Here is a 22780-nt window from a genome sequence, read left to right on the forward strand (position 1 = left end):
AGGGTGACCATACATCCTGATTTGCCTGAGAGATTCAGATTTTCCCAGGATATGTTCCTTTTGCCTGGACATAATTTTTAATAGCACCAATTATATAGTAACTCTAAGACACTGACTAGCAACTATATTTCAAGGAGCTCAGAATCTTTCAGAAGTGCTGCAACATGTAGACTTAATAGCAGCACGGTGTGATAAGTGTTAAGATAGAAATCTTTATAAAATAGGCACCCACACAGGAGGTGGTATTTAGCTTTGCCTAGAAAAGTTGGGAAAATAGCACAGAAGAGCTGATGCTAGAATTAGTAAAAAGGTGGACAAGGTGATCTCTTTTGGATGGCCACATTGAGGTTTTTCCTTGTATTGTTCTGTGTTGAAATATCAAGAAACATGCATAGGTCATACCTACTTAGAAGGCATCCTACTGCTAGCTTTGTGCTTCTGTTATCCTTGTCCTTGCAGCTAAGTGAGAATCATTGCAGCCAGCTGCAGCTTTAAATCATTCCAAACAGAAACCCTTGCTGTGGTTTAGATGACATGGGAACTTGAGAATTCACTTGGTCTTTAACTAAAACTCCTAGGGTATCTGACAAGCCCTTAGAAGCCTGTAGCATTAGGCAGGAAGGGTTCTTGAGGCCTCAATAGTGTAACCTCTTTCTCTGCGCTGATGGGTGAGCCCAGAGAGGCAAGGAGAGTTGTTCAAAGTAACAGAGCAATTTGGTTTTGGAGCTGGGAGTGAAGTCAGTGTCCCTTGTAAATCAGTTCATGCTTTAATGCAAAACTGAAATCTTCTTTGGAGTTAAATAACCCCCAGTTTGCATCCATGAAGTTCTGTTGTGTCAAATAATGCACTCAGAACTTGGAAAGTGAACGCCTAATTTGGAGAACCAGATCAGCTATTAACACACTGTGTCACCTGGTCAAGTTATTGCTGGAATCTCAGTTTCCTCATCTGGAAGAATAATAATCTTCCTCACAAATATTTTTTCATTTTGTTTTGTTTTGTTTTGTTTTGAGACAGGGTCCCATTCTGTCCCCCAGGCTGGAGTGCACTGGCCCAATCTTGGCTCATTGCAATCTCCAACTCCCGGGTTCAAGCAATTCTCTTGCATCAGCCTCCTGAGCAGCTGGAATTACAGGTGCCTGCCGCCATGCCCAGCTAAATTTTTTTTGTATTTTTAGTAGCGACGGCGTTTCATCATGTTGGCCAGGCTGGTCTCGAACTCCTAATCTCAGTTAATCCACCCGCCTTGGCCTCCCAAAGTGCTGAGATTACAGGTGTGAGCCACTGTGCCTGGCCTTTCTCACAAAGTTTTTATGAGGGTTGTTTAGAGTAATGAAAGTGTTTGTGAACTTGTTATCACAGCAGAGACACTCAACATGAGGTTTACCCTCTTTACATATTTTAAGTGTATAGTACGATATCATTAACTATAAGCACACTGTTTTACAGCAGACTCCTGTAACTTTTTCACGTTGCACAATTGAAACCACATACTCTCTGGAAAGCAACTCTCCATTTCCTCCTCCCCGAAGACCCTGGCAACCACCATTTTACTTTCTACTTCTATGAGCTTCCCTACTTAAGATGCCACCTGTAAATGGAATCAGGCAGTATTTGTTCTTCTGTGACTGGATTATTTCCCTTAGCATGGTGACCCTCAGGTTCATCCATGTTGTTGCAGACGACAGAATTTCCCTCTTTTTTTTAAAGACTGAGTAATAGTCCATCATGACTAATGATGATGGGCTTGACAGTGCCAGTGCCAGTGGTTTTGGTGGTCTGATTCCACAGCTGCTGCTGATAGCTGAGGCCAAAGAACAAATATTTATGTATTCACTCTCTTTCTTCATCTATACCTGCAGATGAACCCAGCCGGTGCTATTTCCATGATGGTGATGGGGTATGTGAGGAATTCGAACAAAAAACCAGCATTAAGGACTGTGGTGTCTACACACCTCAGGGATTCCTGGATCAATGGGCATCCAATGCTTCAGTGTCTCATCAAGACCAGCAATGCCCAGGCTGGGTCATCATCGGACAGCCAGCTACATCCCAGGTAAGATCCTAACAATATGTGATGTTTCCTGCAGACATTCAGAATCTCCACTATGCCACGCAATGCTACTCACCTCTAAGGCAGTGCCATTGGATGTGGCCACTTGAGCATAGCTTTATTAAATGTACTGTTGGAGCTTCATGAATACCATTTGTAAAGGATTACATCTGGAATCGTTAGGGCAGGGAACATTGTATGATGGGGTAATGACTGTCCTACTGTTTCCTTGCCTGTTATAACTAATATTTGGAGAAAGAACTCCATTATGTATATATCATGGACTTCAGTAAGGTAAGAATGAATTTATATTGGAAGTCCCACTTTTAGTGGGCATCAAGCTGTGCACTCCCTGAACTAACAGTAATTACACAGTAATTCGCTCTGTGGCCTTAGACTAGTTTCCTCATATCTCTGGGCCCTGTTTTTCTCCCTCATCCTTAAAATAAAGAGTAGTTGAGCTTGTTGATCTCCAAGGACCTTCCCAATTCTATGAAGCTGTGACTCATGCCTCAGTCCCCTAATGCACTATGTGCCATAGTTCTTCCCAGGGGACTGACAGCTTGGTCCAGGGAGTGAGAGTTTTGGGGCCACCAGTGCTTGTATGATTCTAGAGATGGCCGTGCTGTCCCGAGAGCCCCCTTTCCAATTACCTTGTCGAGGAAGCACCTGCCTTACCTGAGACTCACATTTCCCAGACACATGACTCAGTGCTTCTGGCTGCCTGGCCTAGTGGCTTTGCAGAGACCAACCTGCCTCCTGGTCTTGCAGATGAGCTGCTACTCTCGGACATTCCTTTCTAATATTGCTTTCTTGATTTAGGTTCAGTGGGGTAGGCCTGGCTTCTAGATGAAAGAAAGAGATGACCTTGCTTTGGGGTCCAGTGAAGAATAAATGGGTGAGATACAGGATAGGATCACCTCATTTTTAGTTGTTGCCTGTATCTGATTACTTCTTCATTCACTTTTTGTTTGTGTTTACATTACTAAAGCCTTTGTTCATTTGCATTTATTTTTGAATGCCCTCAGGAGAGTGGAAGCAAACGGTAACATGACATTTTCTGATGCTTAACATGCATAGTGCCAGCCTGCTGAATGAATGAACGAATGAATGAATAAGCCCATGGAGAGATGAATGGCTAGGGTTCATCCTCCCCCTGTGCCGCCTCTGTACTTGGTAGAATCATCTGTGTGGTTGCCTTTATCACACTGAACTCTTAAGTATCTCTTTGTGTGTCTGGCTCCCCCATTAGGCTGCTGGTTCTTTGAGAACAAGTTTCGGTTTTATTCATCTTTGTCCCCTCATCTTCAAGCACGGGATCTAGATAGGTGCCAGCAAATGTGTGTTTTATTGACTGTAGATACACACGCACGCGTGCACACACACACACACACACACACACACCCCATTGCCACATGCAAATTAACAGCACTGAGAGACAACACTCAAGTATCACCTCTCTATCACACAGAATGTCCTGCTTCAGAAACAACAGGGCTGGGGCCAGCAAGAGAACCAGGAATTCCAAATTCAAAACTTGCATCCAGTTCTTAGAAATGTTTTAAAAACAACCTTCAAACAAGAGAATTATTAACACACGCGGAACCTCCCATGAGCAAGAGTTGAGGTAGCAGCTGTGCTTAAAAATCACCCAAAGGTTATTGCGACAAATGTTAGAAAAAGAGAGAAAGAATTTTTCAGTCTTAGCACTTGAAAACAGGCTTCATGGGGCAATTATTACAATCTTGTAAGGAGGGGCTGTCAGGAATTACAGGTGATTATCTCTTCCTAAACAAAAATCCAATTTAAAAAATCATTATAAATACTAGCTCTTCGATCTACAAAGAGGAGATGAGGAAACAAAATCATCCTATTGAATTATTCATTGTAACCAATTTTATTTTAATGAAATTGACTAGGTTCCATTACTCTGGGCTTGGACATAATCTTTGTTACAAGGAGATTTCAGCTGTAACTAAATTTGCCATAATGAGATCAGCTTGCCGGAGAATACAGGGTCAGGGGAGGGAATATGTGTGCAGGCCGGGTGCAGGGCCAGGCAGAGGGCAGCAGAACAAAAGTCTCCTGAATTCCTCATCTGAAAGCAAGTGCCTAGAAGTCATTCTAACACACACACACACACACACACCACCACCACCACCACCACACAGAGGCACATGCACATGCATACACATGTACATGGGCACACAGTCTCACACAGACACACACACCACCACCACCACCGCCACCACCACCACACACAGAGGCACATGCACACGTATACACATGTACATGGGCACACAGTCTCACACAGACACACACAGACATACACACCTCACCACCACACACAGAGGCACATGCACATACATGCATGTGTACATGGGCACACAGTCTCACACAGACACACACATACACACACACATACACACCCCACCACCAGCACTATACACAGGGGCACATGCACACGCATACACATGTACATGGGCACAGTCTCCGACACACACACACACATACACACACAGAGCCTGTATAATTAGAGGTAAAGGCTATTCTTGAGGCGCAAACATACCTCCCTTCCAACAACAGAGAATGAGGAAAAACTATAACTGTGCCCTTCATTACCTTGTACAGTGATTAGAAGAGGCTGGTAGTTAATTTTCACCCTGTCAGGGCTTCCAGTGAAGATGTTGATAGCTTGAGAGGGGGAGCTGGGAGGCTCTTAGGAGTTGGGCTTAGAAATAAGATGGGAATTGTATCATGTGCATCTCACCTTCCCCCCAGATGCTCATACTGTCCCTCTTCTCTCTCTCCTTCTTCACTGTCTCTCTCTCTGTCTTTGTCTCTCTTTCTCTCTCTGTCTCTCTCTCTCACACATACACACACCCACCTACCCACCCCCCCCACACAAACATACACATACAAATCTACACATGAAAAGGCCCTGTAGGAGCATGGCAGTACCAAAGCAGATAGAAGAGAATAGCAGGAAGGAAATAGTAGTTATCGAGGTCCACCAGCCACGGGACACATGTATGCACATTATAGCCAATCCCCTTGTCATTCTTCAAGGTAGGATTTGTTGTCTGCCTTGGAGAAACTTAGGAACACAGTGGCTTCCCTATAAGTTACATAGCCCATAAGGGAAGAATCTAGGATTAGAAGAATCTCATGGAAGATGAATGACAGTGGGCCCTTGGGAATATGAGGTCACATTTAAAAGTTGGAAGTAGCTGGATTCCCAGAAAACTTCACTGTGAAACAAGCAGAAAGACTCCTAGATGAATAGAGCTCAGTGTGGAGTGTCACTGTGCAGACTTCGTGCGGTACTTGTATTCTCCGTGAGCAAACTTACAATCACTGCCCATACCTTCAAATTCAGGCTATTCCCATTCCCTGACAAGGTGGCCCTATTCCATGGCACCCTGGAGATCCCTAGGATACTCCATGAACTTAGGAAATGATGAAATAATGAAGTCGTTCCCATTTCCTTTATGCAATTCCTCCTTACTCAAACCTTGAGTAAGTTACTCCTCTGGGAATCTTAGTGTCCTATAGAAAATGAGAATAACATCTACCTTGTGGAAATTAAGATGGATAATTCAGCTTGGTCCCACTTTCTGTCTTTCCTGATGCAATAAAAATGATAAATACGGATGTTTATTGGATTGTGTGCCTAGTTCTGTGCTAGAGCCTGTGGAGGAAACCAAAGAACTGAAATACCCAGCCTCTGACCTAGTCACTGTACAAGACTTAGAAGTGAGAATTCTATGAAAGACACATTCTTATCACAACAAGTCTGCAGGATCTCTATGACTACTGCAAAGAAATAACATGCATTGCACTATATGGCTTGAGAATATTAATTAAAACCTCAGTTTTGATGTTGTAAAAGCCTGCCGCATCTAATAGTTTCCGGTCTTTCTCATTCATCCTTTTCAAAAAAGATTCCCAAATTTGGTTAGGCCAAAGCTAACCCTGAATGCTGAGTCTCGTATCCAAACCTTATCAAAAGTATCAAAGCTTCCTGGTTGTGTAAATTTGGTTGAACATCCTATAATAAGAGACATTCTTTGGATATTTTGGCCATACACCTTCCTGGCCCAGCTGGAATCAAGAATTTCTTGAGACACACACAAAAAATGGAAATTAACCAAAAAAAATCAAGTTGTATCTCTTTTGGGAACCTCAAAACCTGGTTTGGGTTAAGTGCTTGCAAAGATCTCATATTGTTCTTATTTTGTCTCCACGTTTCACATTTCTCTAATGCTTTACACAAAAGGCTGCCAAAATGAGATGTTGTATGCCTTCCTTTTGCACCCACCTCCAGCATTTTTACCAGTCTGTTTCCTCCTATCCAAAGAGGCACCTCCCTCCTTTGCAGAGGCCTGAGGAGGAAATGGAAATACTAAGGCTATCTGGAATTTACAGTGCTCTCCTAAGGGATTGCAAACCATCAGTCAACCAACAAATTTATGTGGTTAATCCTTGGAGGGCAAAACTTAGACTAAGCATTTCCAGGGCAGTAGTTTGAGGGCCAAAGTAAAGAAAATCTTTCAAAGGATGAGAAATATCCACAGTGGGATGTAGTGCATTGTGATATAAGAAGTTCCCCATCATAAGGCATTCTGGCTGGGCTGCTGACTGAACAGAAGATTCCTGAACTAGAAGTCAGGTGAGACCTAGATATCCCTGTTTTCTTTGTAATTGATTCTCTAGCTTTATGTCCCATTAACACGCAATTGGGTGTATTAGTCCTTTGCCACTTCATTTTCAGTTGCTATTATTACTCCTTAGCCCATCCATAATACTTCATGCCTCTACTAAAATACAAACCAGGCCAGGCACGGTGGCTCATGCCTGAAATCCCAGCACTTTGGGAAACTGAGGCGGGTGGATCACCTGAGGTCAGGAGTTCCAGGCCAGTCTGGCCAACATGGTGAAACCCCTTCTCTTCTAAAAATACAAAATTTAACCAGGCATGGTGGCAGGCGCCTGTAATTCCAGCTACTTGAGAGGCTGAGACTGGAGAATCCTTTGAACCCAGGAGGTGGAGGTTGCATTGAGCTGAGATCATACCATTGCACTCTAGCCTGAGCAACAAGAGGGAGACTTCGTCTCAAAAAAATAAAATAAATAAAATACAAACCATAGTATGTCTTGTGATATGACAATTTATGTATTAATTTATTTATTCACTTGATCAAACAGAAATATATTTGAGTCCTGCATTGAGGAATGTGAGAGAGAGAGAGAGAGAGAGAGAGAGAGAGAGCATGGGCATTGATGAGAAGTGAAGTGAAGTAGGAACCATGCAGATCTGGCTTTGCTTTCATAAATTCTGTTCTGACATGGAAAATCTTGAGTAAGTTACTCCTCTGGGAATCTTAGTGTCCTGTAGAAAATGAGAATAGCGTGTACCTCATGGAGATTAAGGTGGATAATATCTACCTGGTAGAAATGAAGGAGGCAGAGAAAACACTCTGTGATTGGTGTGTTCACTTGATGGGTAGTACAAATATTTATTCCCTGTCTCGTTCATGTTGGGTTTCCTTTTATGCATTCCCCCAAAAGGTGGCTCTAGGGACCCACACAGAACAGAAGCTCCGTCAACATTTTGTTGAATTAAACATAGTTGCGTCAGCAAATGCAGACTCTGAACTGCAGCAGGCACTTTGAGAAACTTAAAGAAGTACTGGTTCTTTTACTGCCTTCATAAAGCTTACTACGTCATCAGAAGGGTGTTTTCTGCTAGAAATAGTAGCCAAAGACCCAAGAGTTTAAGATCTAGAGGGAGTTTCCCCGAGGAAGAAATCACACTGCTATCAGCTTTCTCAGCCAGTAGGGATGAGAGCCAGTTTGTGGGATAGAAGAGTCCTTTGCCCACTTTTGGAAGATCCTAGACAATTTATAAAAATAGCATTTATCAAGTCCTTCCAGGCTTTCCACCAAATTTCTTGAATCCTACTAAAGTTACTATAAAAATAGGAATCGCTGTTCTAACTTTACAGATTAGGACACAAAGGCCCAGAGAGTAGAGTAACTTGCTTCGGGGCTAATCCCTATAACGGGTAGAACCAAGATGCAGGCCACTGTGTTCATAATAGAAACACAGCTACAGGACCAGGCAGCTCAAGCCTACTTCAGTGACTGACACATGAGAACAAGCTAAAAGAGCTAGTGTCTTTTGCATCTTTTAATATGTGGTATGCATTTAAGGAACACCGTGAAAGTGGGCATTCCCTCTCTTTAATACCCAAAATTCTTTCCTACAATTTTTGCATACTGCTTAGATCTCCAGCTTTTGGCATCCATTCATTCACCCACTGCCCTTTCCAGAGAGTTTTCTAAGATGTGTGTATGAAAATAAGAGAGAAGCATAAGTGTTTTAAATTGCCAACCCTTGCCTATAAAAGCGATCTTGGAATGTTTGCCTAATTATAGTAGGGGCATGGGGAGAAAAAAATAATAAATGCACAAATAGGAAGAAGAAATTTTGCTCAATTTACAGTTTTGTCACAAGCTATGTGCTATACATAGGAAACCTTAAAATGTCAGTGAAAGAGAATCTTAAGATGTGCACATTTTCTTTCTTTTGAGGCAAAGTTTCACTCTGTCATTCAGGCTGGAGTGCAGTGGCACAATCTTAGCTCACTGTAGCCTCCACCTCCTGGGTTCAAGTGATCCTCCTGCCTTAGCCTCCCAAGCATCTGGCATTACAAGCATATGCCACCACACCCAGCTAGTTTTTATATTTTTAATAGAAACGGGGTTTTACCATGTTGGTCAGGCTGGTCTCGAACTTCTAACCTCAAGTGATCCGTCCTCTTTGGCATCCCAAAGTCCTGGGATTACAGGCATGAGCCACCATGCCCAGCTAGATGTTCATATTTTCTGATGGCTGCCAAGTCTGAAGCAGGAAAGGAGAAGCCATTCATCTGTGTCTTCTTCATCCTTGTCTCCAGAACAAGGGACTAGATACCCACTAGGGCATTCTACGGTACAAGGATAAGAAATCTTTCCACGTATACTTATGATGCAGTGTAGGGAGTGCTCATAGAGGCGGATCCAGAGGACGTAAGGGAGAAGTGATTGCTGAGCTTCAACTAAAAGGATAAGCTGGAGGACAGGAGAGGGGAAGAAGGAATCGCATGGTGGGGGCTGTGAGGGGCATATCAAAAAATGGTCAGGAGACGAAGGGGAAGTCAAGAGAGATGAGCTAGGAAACATGGTTAGGAAAATCATTCCAATGCTTGGAACTTGACATGATCTGAGGGCAATGGGGAGCTTTTTTGAGTTTTTCAGCAGGGGGTTAACATGGTTGGATCATGGAAAGAAGATCGACAACTGTTGAACACTTCTTACATGCCAGCCCCTGTATTATTTCACATAGATTTCAGAAGAACCCTGCTGAGAATTCTTAATATTCCTCTCTCAAAATGAAGAAACTGAGTCTCAGGGAGATGAACCACCCCACCCATGGTACTCTTTCTTCCTCTTTCTTTTCTTACACCAGGCTACTGGTATTGCATTAAAACAGCCTCACTTGGAAATTCTGCATTGATAATTCTACAATGCAATTTAGATAGTACTATTTGCAAAGAGCAGGAAGAAATCCTGTACTTTATACGCAGTGCTGAAGTCACTTCTAAGGAGCTGTCTGTCTCTTCCTTGCCTGCCCTGCCTGCTATGGCCTTCACCAAATCACTCGTCTCTTCTCATTAGTGAAATGAGAGAGCCTTTGCCAATGGTGGTGGAAGGAGGAAAGGCGAAGGGAACATGCTGAAATTTCAGAGACAATTCCAAGCAGTTTTCCCAAATACTCAAGGGATCTGTTTCTCCTGGTGGTTTCTGAATAATTTTTTCAAGAGCATGTGTGCAAGTCATCTAAGGAGACAGAACAGAAAGTACCATGGTCTAGTTCAGCCTGTCCCATGGTGTGGGGCACCCAAAATCCCTCCAGAAAAGTAAAAATCAGAGCCTGCCTCAGAAAGGAGCCCACTGAGTTGGTCACTATAATCACCCCAAAACTTGTCATGGAATCCTTGGACTGTGGGAGACTTTAAATTTACTGAATCTTATGGGCTCCCAGCAAAGAGATCTATTAGATTCTCCTCCTAGCTGTCTCTTCTATTCGTCCTTTGCTTATTTACTCTTTCAATATCTGTTCAAATCTACAAAAAACTAGACATTCTGATTGGCCCTAGGATTTGGACTGAAAGACTCTGAGTGACGGGAGTTTTATAAAAAATGAAATCTGGCATCAGATCAGCCTGATTTTCAATTCTAGAGTCCACCACTTGCTAGCTGTGAGACTCTGAGCAAGTCAGTTGTCTTTGCCCCCACCCAAATTTTTCATCTGTGAAATAGGAGTAAAAACATCTCCATAGCAGGTATTTGTCAAGGATGAGACAGTTGATCTAGAAATGCAGTTTTCCTTCTGGTAGCAACCACAAAGTTTTAAAGAAACACTTCTGTCTGCCTGTGAAGTTTTGGCAACCGAGGAACAAATCCAATTAGGAACAACATGTGGACTTTTTTGTCTAACAGAATAGACTTTGGGGCATAGAAATTTAAGCAGAGAGCGACTTTGAGAGTCTCTTGGTCTTACTTCACTTAATTAAGGCTTGACTTTGCTTAAACAACTTCCCTGAACCTCTCAATCCCATCCGTTATAAAATAATTCCAATATGTATATTCAAAATCAACAGAATCTTGTGAATCTTCTGTGTCCAAAAGGTCATTTTCAACGTGGGGTTGCACAAAGCAGCCACTGGTCTCTGGCAGTACGTTATGTGCCATGGAGGAAGGAAGACACCAAAATAGCTTCTTCCAATAAAAAAAGACAAAGCTGGGCAAAGCGCTGTGATACAAGGACAAATGGAGTTAGCCTTAGAAGTTAACCTTTGAGGAGGAAGGTTGAACCTGAATAAAGGGACAGGTTATCTAGAAGGTGATTTTTTTTTCCACTTGGGCATTTGGGGGGAGCTGAAAAAAACATTGTAGTGTAGCCATATTGTTTCACAGAGGAAGCATAAGCTTTAAAGCCAGAAAGACCTGACTTGAGTACTGTCTATCTGACTTGAGTACCAACTGTCTGATGCCTCACAAATGACTTCAGTTTTCTGAGCCTCAATTATCCTCATCTTCACATGATCCTGCTGTCATTCTGTGAGATGGTATGAGGGTCCAATGAGCTAACATATATAAAGTGTACAGTACGTCACTACGTCTTGCTGGGCATCCAATTCATGTCAGTTCACATCCCTTCTAAACCATGTTATCCCTGAGCACATTGAATCTGGAGAAGGAACAAAAATGTGTAAGAGAGGAAAGTAATGAAGGGAAGAGCCTGGCATGTGTAGGCATAAAACAAACGTGTATTGACTGATCAGGGAAGGTGCCACGTGGAACGGTGAGAGCCTGGTTTGAATAGTGAGTATTCATGTCTCAATTGACACTTGACTCTTGACTTGAAGCCCAAAAATAAGCAGGGCTTTGTGGTTTGAGGCTACTTCCGCTGATTCTCCATAGAGACCAGACATAACCCTGCCAGCCCTTTCCATGGCCCACCTAGGAAGATTCCTTGGCCTCTGTCTTCCTTTTTCTTCCAATCCTGGCCTACCCCTATCTCATTGCCTTCATTTTCCACTTCCTCTTTTCTAAGTCTTGGCGTCAGGATGACAAGCCTTTCTTTTATCCCTGTCATTTGCTCAGGCTCCCTTAAAACCCTTCTCTGTTCTTGTCTTTCATTTTCTTTCTTTTTTTTTTTTTTTGTTATTGTTTTGCTTTAAGTGGGGTCACCGGCATTTAGCCAGCATGGCCTTTGCTGTGTAATTTAGTTTCATGTTCTGTACCCAAGAAACATGTAAAAAATGTAAACAGCATTCACTCTCCTGGGCTGTAAGGCACTTAGGAAGCAATAGCTGGTCAAGCTTGCTGAGCCTGCTGCTTTGGCGGTATTGAATTCTGTCCCTAAAACCACATACTCATTTCTCTGAGTCTGAAAGTAAACTTTCTCAAGCCAGCCCCAAAGGATGGGGTTTCAAGGGGAGTTAGAGCTTGGCTGTGCACAAGATCTTGTTTTTATTTGTGTGTGTGTTCATTTGTTTTTGTTTGTCTTTCAAGCCCCCTCTTCCCTACTCTCTATTCCTCCCCATCCTTACTTTGATAAATTAGCCTGGGTATGTTACCTGTAGAATGAGACCAGGAAGGGCCTTCTGCCTCCTCTTAAGAAACTCCAACTATGGTTTTCTTAAACTCTGCCTAATTCTTCAGCCAGACCCAAGCACCAGGATATCCTGGGTACATTTGTACATGTTTGTTTTCCAGGGAGAAATGGGCCCAGAGATGCCCATGAGAGATGTCCCTCCTGAGAGGTTCCCTGTGCCATGTGTCCAGGAAAGTTTTCCTTGGGGCTTCTGCCCACCCCAGAATCCTTTTCCAAACATGGCACATGTGTGCAGCTGGTAGAAGGGGACACTTACGTGATATCTGCATTTCTCTCCTTCCTGGAAGAGAGACCCCTAGGGAAGTGACAGGTTTGGAAGAGATCTTGTCTCCTGGCAAGATGCTGCCTTCAGAGGTGCAGATGCCACCTGGGTGATGTCCATGTCTGCAGTGCAGCTGACTGGTGGCAAGGGTTCCAGGAATAGAATATCAATTTAATGCAATGGGAAGGAGGAGATTAAACTGGCATGCATCAAGGAGCTATAGCCAGGAGTTTATGTTTCAGAGAGGGCAAAATTGTCTCAGTGTTCACAGGCCAGACTCCGGACTACCTGTCCAGTAGCGCCTTCCATGATGATGAAAATGTTCTTCATATGAATGTCCTGTTCAGTAGCCTCAAGCCACCTATGATATTGAGCCCTAGGAATGTGGCTCATGAAACTGAGGAACTACTTAATTGGTTTAGTTTTAATTCACTAAATTGAAATAGTCTATTATGTAGGCATTAGACTCCCCTATTGGACAGAGCAGTTCTAGCGTACATTACATACAGGGCTGCCACTTGCATTGAGATCTTGAGCAAATTAATTACCCTCTCTGGTCCTCTCACCTGTAAAATTAAATAATTAAGGGGAGATTGTGAGAATTTCATGGGATAGAGCACTTAAAGCAGTTAGGACAGTGCTTGGAATAGCGCAAATACCACCTAAATTAATTCAGTTCCTGTCGTTGCGTCAAATCTTTATAACCAACCTGTGTGGTGGGAACTGTGTATCCATTTCACAGACAGGGAAGCAAATGTTTACAAAGGGCCCCTACTCTAAATTCCAGAACGGGAGTATATCCAGTTCTTTCTGGCACCAAAGCCCATGTATTTTTCACTACACCATATCACAATGCCATCTCTCCAGAGGTTTATTTATCTTCCTTCCTTCCCTCTCTCCCTCCCTCCCTGCCTCCTTTCTCTTTCTTTCTTTCTTTCTTTCTTTCTTTCTTTTTCTTTCTTTTTCTTCCTTCCTTCCTTTTTCTTTCTTTTCTTTTTCTTTCTTTTCTTTCTTTCCTTCCTTCCTTCCTTCCTTCCTTCCTTCCTTTCTTTTCTTTCTTTTCTTTTTCTTCCTTTTCTTTCTTTTCTTTCTTTCTCACTCTGTCACCAGGTTGGCTCACTGCAATCTCCGCCTCCTAGGTTCAAGCAATTCTACTACCTCAGCCTCCTGAGTAGCAGGGATTACAGGCATGCGCCACCACACCCAGCTAATTTTTGTGTTTTTAGTAGAGACGGGGGTTCACCATGTTGGTCAGGATGGTCTCGATCTCCTGACCTCATGATCCACCCGTGTTGGCCTCCCAAAGTGCTGGGATTACAGGCATGAGCCACCGCGCCTGGCCTCTCCAGGAATTTTTTAAGTGACAGTTCTCTTTCCCAGAGTGAGATATGACATACTCATCTTTTTGTAATTCAATGTCTTAAATCTTTTAAGTCTGCATAAATTCTTACTGGAGGACTTTTGCTTTTGGAGCATATTCTCTGTAATTCACAAGAAATATTGGTTTCAGTGATTTCTCACCTGTGAAGCTTTCTATTTTGTTCCCCATGGCCTATAAAATCCAAAAGCCTTAGCAAGCAAGTCCATGCACAATCTCTACCTTTGCTTTACAGCCCATGGCCCAAGGGGCACATTCCAGGCAGTATGGGCCAATTGCAATTTCCAGGTATGTCTTGGGGTTTCCTTTTCTCCTGACTGGAAAATACCATCATTTGCTCCTCTGCCTTTTTAGGGCCTAACTATCCTGCAGGGTTCAGGTCAACTGGCTCCTCTTACATATCCCTCTCCTGACAACCTCAGCCTATGAGCAGCCTTCCTCTTCTATGTACAGAATACTTACGGAATTATCAGACAGGCCTGTGCACAAGCTGACTTTCAGTGTGCATTGCTTGTGTCTACAGCTTTTCATACCAAATGACCGGCGAACAGTTAAGGATTTGGCTGTCATCTTATACCTTTAGGTATTTCCCGTGCCCAGCACAGGGTCTGCTGTGTGGATAACACTCAGAAAATGTTGATGAATATATTAAATGATGTTGGGAATTTATTAAGCTTCTGGGAACAGTATGTGCTGAGTGATACCTCCTTTATGATTGGATTAAATATATAATTATTAAACATATATATCAGTGTCTACAAGTGATTCCCTCATGTTTCCAGGTTACAGCCTCCTGCTGGTACCATAAGTGATCAAAGCAGGCAGGGCCTTCTGAAATCCCCTGGTTCATCTCCTTCACATTACAAAGGAGATAAGTGCTATTGTGTGAATTGGGGGAGGAAATTCACATCCTGAACCTGAAACCTATCTTGAACCCAAATCTCATGTTCTTTCTGCCGCTGTGTGCCTCCGTAATCTATCCTCACTCCCGGAATGTTCACTGCACAATGAGAAGGGTTTTCTGTAACTGTTTTGATGTGCTTCCTGCTGTGTGTTCCAGCATCAAGAACAGGGCCCGGCACAGAGAGTTTCATGACAAATACTGATAAATACACCTTTTTTGTTGTTGTTGTTGCTCCGCTAACAGCTTTGGGCAAAAAGTAGGAAACAGCTTCTGGAGGCTGAGTCCCAGGATAGAAGCTCTACCCTTTGCCTCTTGTTATTGCAGGAAAGATTGGGGTCTAAGCAATTTTCCTATGATTGGCTTCCTACAGAGACAGATGGAAACCTAAAGGGCCTCCTTTCTGGCTTGAGAATGTGGTTCACCTTCAGAGAGATCTCCCAATACAAGGCCCAGCACAGGAGGGTGTGAAAGAGTAAGAGGAAGAAAGAAGGGAGGAAGAAGAGGTGGAGAGAAAAGGGACGAAGGAATACAGGAGAGGAAAAGGAAAGAGTATGCAGTAATGGCAAATGTCAGCAATAATCATAATAGTAATCACAGAAATTGATAATGATGAGCAGATAATAATGAGTAGCCAAATGGCTTGGCTATCAGGGTGATTACACTCTGTAGGAAACCCTACACTGTTTTTGTACATTTAAACCTGGTAAACATTCTATGAGGTAACTACTGTAATTTTCACTGATTTAGAGAGGAGTAAATTAAGACTCACAAAGGTTAGGTCACTTACCCAAGTTCTACAGGTGGCCCAGTGGTAGAACAGGGAAGTCTAGAATTTGAACCCAGAACCATGTCCCCCTACAGCCAGGAAGAAAGAAGAAGCAAGTGATGAAGGAGGAAAATGTCAATTTTGTACTTTGAGTGTGTAGGGTGTATCTAAATATTTGCATATGCAAGAGTTCTTTTAATCCTCGTAATCCCCCAACATAGGTACCATCATCTCATTCTGCAGTGGAAGACATTCCATTTTACGAAGGGTTCAAGGCCATGTTTTCAGCGAATGGCAGAAGCTGAAATTCCAACTCACATTCCTTTGATTTAAAATGTATGTGTCTTCCGGTGCCTAGTGGAAGATTCAGACAAGTGGCAGGTGCAGGGGTTGTTGAGAAGTTCACACTGTGGATCCCAGATTCTCAGGCACAGCATCTCAGAACAGCTGCTTCAATACCCTGCTTTTGTGCAGATGTGTGTTGCCCTGGCCAAGGCTGCCCCTAGGGGAAAGCATCACTCTGGAAGGTCCTTGTTCCTCAGAGAACTCTGCTGATGGAGTGGCGGACACATAGGTCAACAGTGTCCATTGCACTTGTGGACAAAGCTCCCTGCTTTGTATATCACAGTCACCGTTTCTACCTCTGAAATCTGGAGAGCCAGGCCAGGGAGAAATGCCACTTTTTGTCTTTAAAAATGGGAGTTCTTGTTTGAATTGGAAGGTCTGCAGGATGCTGTTAAAAAGATAAGTGACTGCTGTCCGCCTGTTCCTTGCATACGTCACTGCATTGCATCCTTTGGATCCTCTTCCTAGGAAAAATCAAGCTCGAGGCAACCTAGACAACTGTACTACTTCCTCTTCAAAAGCAAAAAGAAGAGAGAAAATCATGCAGTGATTCCCAGCCCTTCCTATTGAGGCTATAGGAAGGGATGGGAGGACCCTGAGGTCTGTAGTGAGGAGCAGGACGCAGAGACAGAGCACTCTGCTGAACATCTTGGCATCTAGTGGGGTTCCCTGCAGGTAATGTGACTTGTACTTCATTTTTGACACAATTTGGAACACACAGATCTTAATTGGGAAAGCTGAATAATAGGAGGAAGGGGGAAGAAGGGAGGAAACAAAAACAGCAACCTGGAAACTTCTAGTTTTATGAATTTGAGAAAGTCTTGTTCTTTCAAGACAGATGTTTTTAAGTTAAAAAAAATCATTCCTCTGACCTTTCTTGAATAGGTCAATGTGGTCAAGACTGCCATTAACCACTGTTCAACTATTTGTAATCAAGGGTTTCGGTGACCAGGCACCGAACTTGGATGTGGTCATCGCTTTCCTGATTAACCCATAAATGCCCAGGGGCTCCCAGAGAAAGGACAAGAAGAGATGGAGAATCTTCCTAAGACCCCCCTTTAGTCTTAGTAGCTCTGAGCTGAGTGGTGGAGATTTCCATGTTTCAGTGCTTTACTCCTGAGTTAGCTGTGTTTCTGGATTTCAATCTAGAGCCAGCAGAGAAAGTATTTGGATTAAAGCAAAGTAGATTTGTGTTTTTCATCTTCAGTGTCTCAGTCTCAGTCAGTTTCAGGTTTGGAGCTATAGAGCAGAAGGCATTACCTGGCCCTGTTCTATGATTATGGTGTTTTCCTATTCTGGTCCAGAACCTGGAGGCGTTTCAGTGCTCAGCATACTGCTCTAGAACTGACAATGCCTCTGGGCTCTGAAATAAAATTCATGATTTTTCCAGATTCTTACCTGGAGCTGGAGATACCTCAGAATTTTCTACTGCTGGCAGAAGCTCTGTGCTCCTGTCTAGAGTTGAGTGTTTATCCTGACTGAACTTAAGTGTTCTCTTGATCTGATCCAGAGTCTACACTGCTTTTATATTCTGATCTAGAATTCATAACATTTCATTAATTTCTTTCAGTACAAATGCAAAAATAAAGTTTAAGGTACAGAAAGTTTGCAAGGTATTTTTTTTAATCACATGCTCAGAACTGTGTTTGCAGCAATATTCAGCATCTCAAACGTATCCTTCACACCTCTGCTGCTGACATCATTTGGGAAACTGGGTTTATCATGGCTTAGCTGTGGCCGAGTTTTTCTTCTTCTCTGGCCTTTTTTTTTTTTTTTCCTCCAGTTCCTGCTCTCCAGAGTCCATGTGATATTACGATTTTGCCTTTCAGATCCGGCCTTCAGGCATAGATTGCCTCAGCACTTTCCTTGTCCAAGCCCCTCCCTCAGCCTGCACAGCGCTTGAATGCAGAACCTACCATATTTCTCTAAGAGTGTTTGCTTGCTTCATTTTTTACCTCCCACCCCCATGGATTTGAGAATTTTTTGGGAGAAGGAATTTTTATCTTTATTGCTTTTGTTTTCCTGGGGTCCATTTTCTTCATGAAGACCTTGGGAATGAAAAACTTAACACATAAATCAGTGCTAAATAAATGTTTGTTGAGTGAGTGAATGACTGAATGAGAGAGACATAGAAACATTTGAGCCTAGGCTGGACCAAAAAGAAATGGTTCTTTCAAAAGAAAACAGATCCCTGGGGGCACCCAAACCACGGCCTCTCACCTTGTAAGACTATCGGGAAGGTTTTGCATCCCACTCTTTTAACCCCGTCAGCATCTCACTCTTGGAAGTAGCACATGTGCTGTAAAGTCACCCACGGACCATCTGGCGGGGGATCCCGTGTTCCTCCTCTGCTGTAGATTACGTAAGCTGGACAGCAGCCTCCAGATGTTAGCAGTTTCTGCTCATTTTTTTCCTCCCTTTTCAACAACAATAATAATAATTAAAACAAACACAGGCCTCATTCCCCCACCCGTACCCCTGAAATTACAAACAGGTGGGCCCAGATGTCCTTCCCCTTCCTGTCCAAGGGCCTCCTAGTCTTGAGGCCCAGCCACTGACCTTCAGCAGGGCCTGCCCTGGGCTGAGCCAGACAATCATGCCAGCTGCCCTGTGGCGCAGGCCACAGTCTCCCGAAAGCGGAAATGGTCATGTCATAAGTCTCTGTGCCAGACTTTCCCTCTCCCCACCTCCCACCCCAAAGCCTTGGCCTCCAACTTAAATGGCTGTATTTTGGAAGACTAGATGGCTTAAGAGATTAGTAATGAGATCCCAAGTCTTTCACTGCTGGGTCAGGAGTTCATAGGCGGGCCTGGGCGACTAGTGAATGGCATAATTAGGGAAACAGGGAGCAGGACTGCAGAGGGCCCATGTGAAATGAGCCCGGCCAGGCCTTTAATGGCAGCAGTTGCCAGCAGCACAAAAGGTAACCGCCACATCCCACATTAAACACTCTTCCTTGTTAGGGGATTTACCAGCTGGGGGAGCTCAAGTCCCCTGCCCACCTCCTCCTCAAAAGGGGCATCCGGGAAGGGACTTGACCCAATGCCTGGCTGTACTGTCTGCAGAATGGGGAGATAATGCCACCCCTACGGGTTAGAGGTGTGAAAACTAACGTTTCATGCAATATAAATGAGTGGCTAGCATCATTATTTTCATCAGAACTTCTGCTATTGTGAAGTTTCTTTCTCTATCTGAAAAAGGGGTGGGGCAGGAGATGAATCTCCCCATCACAATGACATAAGGATGGTGTCCATGGAGGTGAAAGCGTTTGGATATTTATCATCCTCACTGTTATTGTCACCATTCTCATTAAGATCAGCATTTATGGGCCGGGTGCGGTGGCTCACGCCTGTAATCCCAGCACTTTGGGAGGCCGAGGCGGGTGGATCACGAGGTCAAGAGATCAAGACCATCCCGGTCAACATGGTGAAACCCCGTCTCTACTAAAAATACAAAAAAAAAATCAGCTGGGCATGGTGGCGCGTGCCTGTAATCCCAGCTACTCAGGAGGCTGAGACAGGAGAATTGCCTGAACCCAGGAGGCGGAGGTTGCGGTGAGCCGAGATCACGCCATTGCACTCCAGCCTGGGTAACAAGAGCGAAACTCCATCTCAAAAAAAAAAAAAAAAAAAAAAAAAAAAAATCAGCATTTACACTGTGCGGGTCTCAGTTTTCTCATCTGTAGAATCGTCTGGGAATAGGAGACAGACCTGAAGTAACACAGACTTCAGCATCCACTCCTGTTGGTGGGGCTCATTCCCATGCAACATGAGTGCTACCATTCTCTCATCCATTGCACAGAACAGACACCATTAATTACATAATGCAACCCTGAATGTAGGCCTCTAAATCCGTCTCAACTCCTGGTGGATGCTGAAGTCTGTGTTAGCATCTTCACAGGTGTGGACTTGGTGCCTTATTTATTACCTCTGGACCCAGGCTGTTTATAAGGCAGACAAGGAGGAGGATAGTAATACTGGCTTCCCAAAAATGTGGGGCTTCTATGCTTGGAACATAGGTGCTGGACAGTAAATGATAGCAAAGAAGATATGTTACCTTTACCACTTTCATGAATGCTCTCTTAGGTCTCTAACATAAGCTTTTCCCTTAGAAGGTTGAGACATCCATCTGTTGTCCCCCAGAAATTCTGAACCTGCATCTGTGAAATTAAGCAATTTAATGAATAGTCTCTAAGAATCAGTTCTATGATTCTGAACCATATCATCTCTAAGAAATTTAGTCTCCCTGCCTGTAAAAATGTTAGTATGCTGGCGGGCAATGTTGTCTTGTATGATTTCTGTATTCCCTTCCTGTTGAAAGCCTAGCTTTTCCTCCATGATCATTTGGTCTGGCCAGGGATTTGTACCCTAAATCCCAGGATTTCAGACTTGTGGAGAGGTGCAGGCCTGAGGGTATTAGACCGCTAAGGAGTGTGAAATGCCTAATGTGTTAGGGACAGATCCCTGGAGCAGTGAGGTGCTAATCAGCCCAGAGCTGAGCCCCAAGGCTGGCGGGTATCCAATGCCCTTATCAGAAAGTGTCTCCTGGATGGAGGCCCTAAGATCTGCTATTATTTCTAGAACTCTGGGAGGGAAAAAGAAGCCATCTCTTTGTTTCACACTCTGGTCCTGCACACAGGAAATACTTCTTTTCTTGATTGTCTGTCCATGCCAAATAATAAATCCTCATACTGAAAGACAGGCAAACCACCCCTCACCTTCCCCTCTATCTCTTTAAGGCAGGCATCAAAGGGGAAAGCTTCTCTGGAGGCCGGGGAAAGTGATAATTGTTTCTAATGGTCGGTAAAAGAAAGCCTGGCTCCCACCTCTTTTTCTGCCATTGCTATTAAGTGTGTAAAAAGGTTGGAGAAGGGAATTGGATGTGTGTGTGCGTGTGTGCGCGCGTGCGCCTGTGTATTGTGTTGTGTATCTGTTAACCCTCGGTTTCCCTTAAAGTTTTCTGTGTTAATTGGGTCAGTTTGGAATTAGAGGCATAAGAGGGAAGCAGGGATGGGAGTAGGAATGAAAAGAAGATCCCAGGTGGGAGAGGTCTATAGTACTCTGCAGGTAGTGGGAGAGGCCCTGAACCTGAACTTGGAAGAGGTGAGTTATGTTTGTTCATTATATGCATTGAAACATGTTATTGTTGTTATGCATTCTTTTATTCAACAAATATTTGCTTAGTATCTAAGCTGAACCTTCCTCTGTTCTTAATACTGAAGATAGAAAAGGGAAGAGCTCATTCTTTCCCTCAATGAGCTAATGACCAAGTTCAAGAATTGCAAATAGGATTCATCTTCTAGGCCAGTTCTGAGCAATCATAAGTTACTCCCCATAGTGTTTTGTTGAGATGGATTTAGAGACCTACATTCAGGGATGCGCTATTTAATTAATGGTGCCTGTCCTGTGCAATGGATGAGAGAATGGTAGCACTGATGTCACATGGGAATGAGCCCGGCTTCTCCTGGTCCCTTTCCTGCACTACATGATTATTATTATCTCTAAACGTTGGTCTAGGCTCTGTAGACGTGGACTTCTAGATCAAATGCGTCACCAGTGAACTGGATATACAACCTTGGAAAAGTCACATGAGTTTAGCATAGGGGACATTTGGTGAGCCCTGACCAGTAACCGGCGTTAGACACCGATGAAAAGGAGAGAGAAGTCAGGCATAGGCACTGTCTTTGAAACTCATACACGGAGATTCAGATGGACAAACAAGAAACCACACTGCAAGTGTATTACACCAAAGGTGTCCACCAGGAGTTATTGGGAGGTCAAGCCGTGGAATAAGAAGAGAACAGACTGAGGCAGATGAGCATGGGTTTGACTGCTAAGCCTGGGTAGGCTGACCAATGCCTACCCAAACCTTAGAGTCCTTATATCTCAACTGGGGATAATGCTGCCGATTTCACAAGATTATTAGTAAGGTAAAATGAGATAATACACAGGCAGCACCCATTCTGGCAGACCATCTTTAAGAGTTGGTGCCCCTTCCCAGGGGAGCACTGAGGAGGGGACAACACCGTATGATAAAAACAGCGAAGCCTGGTTTATGGAGGAGGTTTTATTTCACCTGGGCCATTCTGTGTCCAGGTTCCCTGAAGTCCTTTACAGCTGTAGTCTTATAGGCTGTCTCCCAGCAGGCTTTCCCTCCTGCAGTCCTCAGGACCCTGCAGGATCTTGGCGGTTTCTAACAGGAAACCAACTTCTGCCCTTCTTGCACCCTTGCAATTCTTAGGAAATAATCTGGCATTGGAACTGCGAGCCTGAGATTAAAATGTGGCCTAAAGAGAAATATTGGGAAACACTTCCTGGCTCTGTGTGTGTGTGTGTGTGTGTGTGTGTGTGTGTGTGTTGCACACTTGTGCATTTATGGGTATCGTTATTGTGTTATTGTCCAGTATCCATCCCCACACTCCTCCTCCCCATTCCTTTTCTTCCGTTTTCTTCTATAAGGCTCATTCGCAGGTCCTTTGGGTGGAAAAAGGAAATTGGAGAGGTTGGGCTAGAGCTTTGATGAGCACTTCCTCCCTCCCATGATTGACAAAAGGGCATGTAAATCTGTAAAATCGAAATTCAATAGAAACCGCATGGTGTGTCCCCTGTGTAGGACAATACCAGAGCCCCTGCTCCCCCTCTTCTTCCTCCATCTCCCTGCCTTTGTGTACATCGTGTGTGGGTGGAAGATAAACTGGATTTTAAAAAACACTTTGAAAGCAAGACATCGTTAACTCTTCTAATTAAAAGCAGTCTTCTGCAAAGGAGAGGGATTTGGAGGCAGGTGCTGGATGTAATGGCTGGCAGTGCACTGAGTGGACAAGAGTCCCCAGGTCCTGGAGCC

At 43.7% G+C, this 22780-nt stretch overlaps 1 protein-coding gene across 1 annotated transcript in view; it reads left to right on the forward strand.

Moving 5' to 3' along the window:
• PAPPA (pappalysin 1) overlaps positions 1-22780 on the forward strand; it is a 255070-nt gene that overhangs the window by 155865 nt on the left and 76425 nt on the right. The window contains exon 10 of the mRNA XM_032251598.1: positions 1864-2057. Coding sequence (XP_032107489.1) covers positions 1864-2057 — 194 coding nt within the window. The remainder of the gene's footprint in view (positions 1-1863; positions 2058-22780) is intronic.

This window comes from Sapajus apella, unplaced genomic scaffold (assembly GCF_009761245.1).
Source record: "Sapajus apella isolate SASKATOON/1434 unplaced genomic scaffold, GSC_monkey_1.0 scaffold76, whole genome shotgun sequence".
Lineage (NCBI taxonomy): Eukaryota > Metazoa > Chordata > Mammalia > Primates > Cebidae > Sapajus > Sapajus apella.